We start from the raw sequence: 9,149 nt of genomic DNA, 5'->3' as shown, positions 1-9,149 counted from the left end.
TTAACGAGCTTCAGGGACAAAGATCATGTGTTTATGATATATATCTGAATAATGATTCATCACAGTTACTGTAGTGTTTGTCTTTAATTATAATGAACAAACACAGATGATGGAAGTCAAAGGTCAAGGACTGGTTAGATAATCGAGTTAATCTAAATTAAATATTAATAAACTATCTCTGAGAGTCTTTGCTAAAGATAAACCTCAGTTATTCTATAACGCTTCAAATGCAGGTAAATAAAGTGAGATGTTGACCTAAAAACGTAAATGCTGTAAACTATTAGCACACCTAAGGCATGAAAAAGGCAAACTTTCCTCTGTTCTGTGTCTCCCTCTGCTGTCGCGCAGTGTTACGGCAGCTGTCGCGCTGTTTTGCAGCAGTGTGGCATGAGCGCACGCTCTGCTTTCCGGCAGTGTGGCAGTGCTGCTGGAGGAAGATGCCGAGGAAGATGTCTGAATCTCACGCCGAGGCGGGAAACGAGATGCCGAATAATAAAAAGCAGAAATTAAGCAGCGATGAAAACAGCAACCCCGATCTGTCAGGAGACGACAATGTAGGTGACCTGTGCTGTGAATGTGTTTAATGTGTGTTTGTGCGCTTTGTCTTTGTGTCTCAGGCGTGTCTCCTCAGGATTTAACTTGTGTTTTTATCTTATTATACACAAATAAATAATTACTTACTTACTACAAACATGACTGTGTTATTGTCAGGAATCAGTCTAGACGGATTAGTTTCATACAGAAGATGATAATATAATATGAAGCAGCATCAGTTTCTGTGAAGAGTTTGTGTGAATATTATATTATATTGTGACAATATTCTAGAATCAAGCAGCTGTGTGTTATTTATATTCAGTGTATAACACTAGTGTACTTGCTGTAGAACATCACCGAGTATATCTGCAGTATTAATGCTGAGAGCAGTATAAACAGCTGTGAGTATCTCTGCAGTATTAATGCTGAGAGCAGTATAAACAGCTGTGAGTATATCTGCAGTATTAATGCTGAGAGCAGTATAAACAGCGGTGAGTATATCTGCAGTATTAATGCTGAGATCAGTATAAACAGCGGTGAGTATATCTGCAGTATTAATGCTGAGATCAGTATAAACAGCTGTGAGTATATCTGCAGTATTAATGCTGAGAGCAGTATAAACAGCTGTGAGTATATCTGCAGTATTAATGCTGAGAGCAGTATAAACAGCGGTGAGTATATCTGCAGTATTAATGCTGAGAGCAGTATAAACAGCGGTGAGTATATCTGCAGTATTAATGCTGAGAGCAGTATAAACAGCGGTGAGTATATCTGCAGTATTAATGCTGAGAGCAGTATAAACAGCTGTGAGTATATCTGCAGTATTAATGCTGAGATCAGTATAAACAGCTGTGAGTATATCTGCAGTATTAATGCTGAGAGCAGTATAAACAGCTGTGAGTATATCTGCAGTATTAATGCTGAGAGCAGTATAAACAGCTGTGAGTATATCTGCAGTATTAATGCTGAGAGCAGTATAAACAGCTGTGAGTATATCTGCAGTATTAATGCTGAGAGCAGTATAAACAGCTGTGAGTATATCTGCAGTATTAATGCTGAGAGCAGTATAAACAGCTGTGAGTATATCTGCAGTATTAATGCTGAGAGCAGTATAAACAGCTGTGAGTATATCTGCAGTATTAATGCTGAGAGCAGTATAAACAGCTGTGAGTATATCTGCAGTATTAATGCTGAGAGCAGTATAAACAGCTGTGAGTATATCTGCAGTATTAATGCTGAGAGCAGTATAAACAGCGGTGAGTATATCTGCAGTATTAATGCTGAGAGCAGTATAAACAGCTGTGAGTATATCTGCAGTATTAATGCTGAGAGCAGTATAAACAGCTGTGAGTATATCTGCAGTATTAATGCTGAGAGCAGTATAAACAGCTGTGAGTATATCTGCAGTATTAATGCTGAGATCAGTATAAACAGCTGTGAGTATATCTGCAGTATTAATGCTGAGATCAGTATAAACAGCGGTGAGTATATCTGCAGTATTAATGCTGAGAGCAGTATAAACAGCGGTGAGTATATCTGCAGTATTAATGCTGAGAGCAGTATAAACAGCTGTGAGTATATCTGCAGTATTAATGCTGAGAGCAGTATAAACAGCTGTGAGTATCTGTGGATCAGCAGCATGTCTCCGGGATTACTGCCGCTCTCTGCTTGCGTTCAGCTGCAGATCAGACCATTCATTGTGCTTTTAAACTACTCTTTACGGTCAGAACATGACACTGTTACACTTTTACAGTCATTTCTTCTTAACAAAATAAATATCTTAATAGAAAAACTATATTTCTTACTTCTGAATGTTTCTAATGAGTATTATGGTGTTGCTTGATAATATTAGTAATATAACAATTTGTTGTCTCTTAGAAATACACATTTGATGCAGATGTAGATTTATGTTCATTGTCAAAATCGGTAATATCTGTAAAAAATTGTATATGTTGAAATGTAATTATTTAATTTTTTTAACCATTGGTCTTCCATAGTAGCACACATTTAGATCATGATAATCAGTTAAAACCACTAATATAGCATGTCAGTGCCATGGTAAAAATGTAATATGGCTTCTAGGTATTTGTATGAAAAACAGTAGTTTAAATACTATTATAAATGCACAAACACTACACTTAATTAAAATACTGTAATTATATTCCATTACTCCTCCTTCAATACATACCTACATTAATAATATAATAAAATGACACAAATACCTACATTTCTGAGGCAATAGCATGGTGTAGTTGGTGTTACTGCAGTAAATCTAAGGTAAATGAGGGTGATGTGTAGATTAAAAGGCCTTCTGACTGTCTCGTTGTGCACAGTGTTTTCAGAGCTGTATCTTCTGGCTGTGAAGTTCTTCTGAACTCGAGCGCTTCACACTGCATCTCACAGCATGTACATCTGTTTTGAGAGAGCTGTGAATTGCTGCAGAAACTGAATCAAGGCAGTATCAGTCGATCTGTTCCTCATAAAGTGTCCTCCAGAATAGCATCTCTGAGGATTCCTTCAAACACTTTTCCAACACAGTGGAGTAGTGAAGTCTGGCGATGATCTGCTGGAAAACTGGGCTTCCATTGTTTTGGAAAAAGGTTATGTTGGATGCATGTATTGAAGATATCACATAACACCGGTGCCAACTCTTCATGAAGAGTCTTTAGCACCCTAGGACCAGCAGCCTTGTCTGCATTCACTTTACAGAGTCTAGTCTTAACTTGGCCAGTACTCAGAGGAGGTGCACTACAATTTGTCAACTTGCAGGTAACTACCTCTGACAGAGAAGTGTGGCTCACATTATTCCACACAGAAGCAAAGTTAGGATGAGACACTCAAGCTGCTTTGATCCTGAGACACTCTGATCTCCTTCCATCCCCATTAAAGTCTTCACAGACTTCAGCCATTGTTTAGTTCCTCCACCTCATGTCGGTAATATTGTTTTTTGGCAATGATTGATTTAAATTTCCTATAAGAGGTTTTGTCTCCAGAACAAAATGCATGCTGTATCTTTTATCAGATCGTTAATTTGAACAGTCATCCGAGGCTTATCTGTGTTTGTAATAGAGACTTTCTTTAATGGAACGGTTTTGCCCAAGATAGATATGATAGTGGCACCAACCTTAGCCTCAGGGTCCGTAGCTTCATGAATGTGAGAGAAATCAGTAGTGTTCATAAGGAAGCCCAGTTCCCTGATCGTCTCAGGGGTACGTTTTCTGCAAAAAAAATATGTTTGATAGGCTTGGTGGGACAGTTTCCTGCAGTTAGCAAGATAGTCTGATGATCAGAAGAGCCAGCAGGAGGAAAATGCTCTGGTGACTGATACATGGAGGAAATATCAGTAAATACTGAGTCCAGTTGACTAGCCTTTCTTGTTACTCCAGCATGATTTGCTATATGAATGAAGTTCTTAGGATGGTAGCAACAGTCAGATAGAAACATTCTTTGCTCAGTCAGCTGTCTTTTAATATCCACAGCAGTTCCACAAGAAGCAGGGTGATTTCCAACAATTATACCTATTGAACCAATATAATTTCTCCCAGGTTTCTAAGTCCTTGGGCGAGGTCTGAGTCGTAGAATCCATTTAACTGCAGTATGTTCTTAGCTTCAGGAGCCAAAGGAGATGCACATCTTCTCAGACTTCTTAAAAAATGGAAATCACTCAAATGTCCAGGTTGGGCTGTTGTAAGGAGAAGAGGGAAACAATTACTTGAAGATGTTTGCTCCGCGATAGTTTCCTATTGTCCTCCCAGCTGTAGAAGAGTAGGCCGCATTACCTGGATCCATCCAAAATCTCCCAGAAATAAATCCATCCACATGTCCTAACTCCCAATTTAGTGACTTAATCATACAAATATATGATCTAGCTGTACATTTCCAAACTATATTAGGTTCAAATGGTTTAAAAAGCTAAAACAAAGCCGATTGCCAAGCAGCTCAACATTCATGCGGCAGCCCTTGAAAGCGCCACCTAGCTATCATCTCAGTCAGATGTCTCGTGTTGATTCTGTGATTGATCAGATGTCTGATGTTCTCAGGATGATGCGGTCAGCGTTGAAAGCGGCACGAACCCGGACCGGCCCGACACTCCTACAAACACAGCCAATGCCCCGGGCAGAAAGAGCTGGGGCAAAGGCAAGTGGAAGTCCAAGAAGTGCAAATATTCCTTCAAGTGTGTCAACAGTCTGAGGGTAAGTGAGCCTGTGGTGTTTCTGTAGTGTGCACTAGTGAGGACACTCTGATGGTGATGTGTGTCGTGCAGGAGGATCATGGACAGCCGCTGTTCGGAGTGCAGTTCAACTGGCACAGCAAAGAAGGAGACCCCCTGGTGTTCGCAACCATCGGCAGTAACCGAGTGAGTGATACACACACACACACTCTCTCTCACACACGCACACTCTCTCTCTCACACGCACACTCTCTCTCTCACGCACGCATACTCTCTCTCACACGCACACTCTCTCTCTCACACGCACACTCTCTCTCTCACGCACGCATACTCTCTCTCACACGCACTCTCTCTCTCACACGCACCCTCTCTCTCTCACACGCACACTCTCTCACACACACGCACACTCTCTCTCTCACACGCACACTCTCTCTCACACACGCACACTCTCTCTCTCACACGCACACTCTCTCTCTCACACTCACACGCGCACACTCTCTCTCACACGCACTCTCTCTCGCACGCACACTCTCACACTCTCTCTCTCACACACGCACACTCTCACACACGCACTCTCTCACACGCACACTCACTCTCTCACACGCGCACTCACTCTCTCACACGCGCACTCTCTCTCTCACACGCGCACTCTCTCTCTCACACGCGCACTCTCTCTCTCTCACACGCGCACTCTCTCTCTCTCACACGCGCACTCTCTCTCTCTCACACGCGCACTCTCTCTCTCTCACACGCGCACTCTCTCTCTCACACGCGCACACTCTCTCTCACACGCGCACACTCTCTCTCACACGCACACTCTCTCTCACACACGCACACTCTCTCTCACACACGCGCACACACTCTCTCTCACACACGCGCACACACTCTCTCTCACACACGCGCACACTCTCTCTCTCACACACACGCACACTCTCTCTCTCACACACACGCACTCTCTCTCACACACACACACACACACTCTCTCTCTCACACACGCACACACACTCTTTCTCACACACACTCACTCTCTCACACACACACTCGTGTCTCTGCAGATTTCCTCATGTGGGGTGTGTCTTGTTCTTGCAGGTCACTCTATATGAGTGTCACTCTCAAGGAGAGATCCGTCTGCTGCAGTCGTATGTAGATGCGGACGTATCCTTTTCAGACACAGAATAAAATCGTCAGACGGTTGGGTTTTATCTTGAAGTATGTGAGGTTATTCTGCAGATTTGGGCCAGTGTCTCTTGTTATTCCCTTGATTCTTGCGCTGTCTAGGCAGATGAGAACTTCTACACTTGCGCTTGGACCTTCGACTCGAGCACCAGTCACCCGCTGCTGGCCGTGGCCGGATCGCGTGGCATCATCCGTGTCATCAACCACATCACCATGCAGTGTGTCAAAGTGAGTCCAGACGCTCAGTTAATGTGGAATATGACCTGCATTAGTGCGTCTGCTGCTTCTCTAACCCTGTTTACACTGATGTCTTCATGTCGTTTGCAGCATTATGTCGGCCATGGAAATGCTATCAACGAGCTCAAATTTCACCCGAGGGACCCGAACCTTCTGCTGTCAGTCAGTAAAGGTAAAGATCTCAGCTCTCACGGCGCACGGCGCGCTCAGCGCAGGTTGTTGATGGTTTGCTGTGTGTTTGTCAGATCACGCGCTGCGCCTCTGGAACGTTCAGACAGACACTCTGGTGGCCATCTTCGGAGGCGTCGAGGGCCATCGCGACGAGGTCTTGAGCGCGGTGAGTAAAGTGATCGAGTATCCTGGCTGTTGTTGATCAGATTCAGTTCTTACTACATCTTGCAATACCTGCACTACAAAAGAACCAAAGAATCATGTAAAACCCCAGTAAAGCTCGAGATTATTTGTGCTGTTAGAACACAAAACTGTATACAAGTATAATATTTATGAACTAAACTGAACAACAATAAAATATTTCATTATCAAGTTCATTAATCAGGAACCTTTACTTTCACAAAAAAAATCTAATTTCTGCTATTGTAGGCTTATTTTGTAAATGTAATTTATAGACAAGTGCTTAATGCAAATAATGGACACATTTAAAAAAGCAAGCTATTATATTAGTCCATCTATGCAAATATATCTTTATAAAGACAAAAGAATGAGATTAATCACTGTCCGTCACCGTCGTGATCATGTATATTTGCAAAGATATGATAGTAGGCTACACCACAAAAAAACAAACAAAAAAAAAAGTTGTGCTTTTATTTCTCATCAAAAAATATATAGGCCTACAGAACGACTTTAAGCAAATATTGTAAAATCCTATCTCAAGGAATTCTGTTTTAAATGCAATAAAAAATAAAACACCACTTAAAAAGCCTTCGTGAGTACTGAAACAGTGCATGGTGACATTAGTCATTGTGTTGTGTTTTCAGGATTTTGACCTGCTTGGTGAGAAGATCATGTCCTGTGGGATGGATCACTCTCTGAAGCTGTGGAGGATCAACTCTGAGCGGATGCAGAAAGCCATCCGCGGTTCCTACGAGTATAACCCCAGCAAAACCAACCGGTGAGTCCTCGCCTCTCCTCCAGCGCTCTGCAGCTCTTCAGCAGTGCGTTCAGCTCGTCTCTCCTAAATACATTCACAGGCCTTTCGTGTCTCAGAAGATTCACTTCCCAGACTTCTCCACTCGAGACATTCACAGGAACTATGTGGACTGCGTCCGCTGGCTCGGCGATTTGATTCTTTCAAAGGTACTTTCTGCAGCACGAGACTCTGGTTTAATACATCGTTATTAGTCTGTAATCATTTGTCGTGTGTTGTTTTGTAGTCGTGTGAAAATGCAATTGTGTGTTGGAAACCTGGGAAGATGGAAGACGACATCGACCACATCAAAGCGAACGAGTCTAACGTGACGATCCTGGGCCGCTTCGATTACAGTCAGTGTGACATCTGGTACATGCGCTTCTCCATGGACTTCTGGCAGAAGGTTTGAGGCTCTTGATAGACATGTGAACTGAAAGTGACTGACAGTAGCGTTAGTACGAACATCAAGAGTGTGTATCTTCACCTCCGCAGATGTTAGCTCTTGGGAATCAAGTTGGCAAGCTGTATGTTTGGGACCTGGAAGTGGAGGATCCTCATAAAGCAAAGTAAGATTCCTGGTTTGAGCTGTCCTTGGCTCTGTATTTGTGCTTTATTTGAACTCTGCTTGTGTTGTGCTCAGGTGTACGACGCTCACGCTGCCCAAATGCACGTCTGCGATCAGACAGACCAGCTTCAGTCGGGACAGCGGTATTCTGATCGCGGTGTGTGACGACGCCTCGATCTGGCGCTGGGATCGTCTGCGCTGATCCTTCACTGCTCAAATCATCCATCGTCGGCTTCTGCTGTCTTTAGCTTTTTTCTTTGCCATTCTCTTGACTGACTTTAATAAAATCTATTTTTCTAACCAACTCCTTGCTGTTTTTCAAACCCATTCAAATGAAGCTGTTCAATTAAACCCAACACTTCTTTCCATACTGATGGTGATCAACAGGTATTTACGAATTCACCTGATTTCTTAAATTAAAACAGGAGCATTTCAATCTCGTCGGGCAAAAAACTATTACTATTCGCTATTAGCTTTACTACTCGTCAAAATGTAAATTTATCTAACGTGCACTGACCTGTAATTACTGCTTGACTCTAATGCAAAAAAACCACACGACTGATATATTTAGAAGTTAAAATGAGCAGTGTTGCCAACTAATTTTCAGGGGAAGTCGCTAAAGGAAGGTCTATTTGTTGCTAAAAGTTGCTAAATGACGTGATGTCATTGCACGATGATGTCATTACGTAATCACGACATCAAATCTCAGAAAAATTATATTTTATAAATGTTAATTTAGATTTGTTCGTAAAGTAATATAAATGCATAAAATAAATATTTTTAAACACATTGAATTATTGAAAATGTTTTGAACGATTACAGTAAGTTATGTTTATTAGCTAGTAAACGAGTAAAACACATTCTGAACAATACTTTTAAGCAGTGTATTAGTAGTTACACTGTCTGTAAAAATAGAGCACAATCTACTGTTAATATGAAGGATTTTCACCTGCATTTGTAATGATGCGTTGTGTTCTGTGTGTTCAGGTTACAGCGGATAATATCCTGGGAAATTACTAGCATCTTTTCCATCTTTCTTACAGTGTTCTGACTGATCAACAATCACAGGAACAAGCTACTAACAGTGTTCATAAATAAACATTCAATTATTATTATTATTATTATTATTATGATTCAATTAAACAATTGCAAAGATCAGCTAACTGAATTCAGGTGATGCGTGTACTGCTAGGCATCTTTGGTTTGCTCTTTTGTGTCATTGAAATGGTAAATGTGTGCCTTTTTATTGTTTGAGTCACTTGCTATTGCTACAAATATAACAGGTATATTTGTAGCAATAGACAACAATACATTGTATG

General features: G+C 41.5%; 1 protein-coding gene across 1 annotated transcript; it reads left to right on the top strand.

Annotated features, from left to right (window-relative positions):
* The first annotated feature begins 403 nt into the window (after positions 1-403).
* On the top strand, positions 404-8,132 carry LOC306873615 (polycomb protein eed-like). The gene is made up of 12 exons (XM_079423033.1): positions 404-554; positions 4,575-4,727; positions 4,799-4,891; positions 5,795-5,860; positions 5,984-6,109; positions 6,209-6,290; positions 6,364-6,455; positions 7,114-7,247; positions 7,327-7,432; positions 7,510-7,668; positions 7,758-7,831; positions 7,906-8,132. Exons 1-12 carry the CDS (start codon positions 438-440, stop codon positions 8,030-8,032), a joined length of 1,329 nt encoding a protein of 442 aa, XP_079279159.1. The 5' UTR covers positions 404-437; the 3' UTR covers positions 8,033-8,132.
* The last annotated feature ends 1,017 nt before the right edge of the window (positions 8,133-9,149 follow it).

Source organism: Barbus barbus (assembly GCF_936440315.1).
Source record: "Barbus barbus genome assembly, chromosome: 8".
Classification (NCBI taxonomy): domain Eukaryota; kingdom Metazoa; phylum Chordata; class Actinopteri; order Cypriniformes; family Cyprinidae; genus Barbus; species Barbus barbus.
Note: the sequence above shows the minus strand (reverse complement) of the source record. Positions and strands in the feature narration are given on the sequence as shown.

Bases quoted from the DNA above. Each gene is read 5' to 3' on its own strand.
- LOC306873615 (XM_079423033.1), top strand. From the start codon at position 438: ATGCCGAGGAAGATGTCTGAATCTCACGCCGAGGCGGGAAACGAGATG. The intron at 4,728-4,798 runs GTAAGTGAGCCT...TGTGTCGTGCAG, and splicing joins AGTGTGTCAACAGTCTGAGG to GAGGATCATGGACAGCCGCT. The intron at 7,433-7,509 runs GTACTTTCTGCA...GTTGTTTTGTAG, and splicing joins GCGATTTGATTCTTTCAAAG to TCGTGTGAAAATGCAATTGT.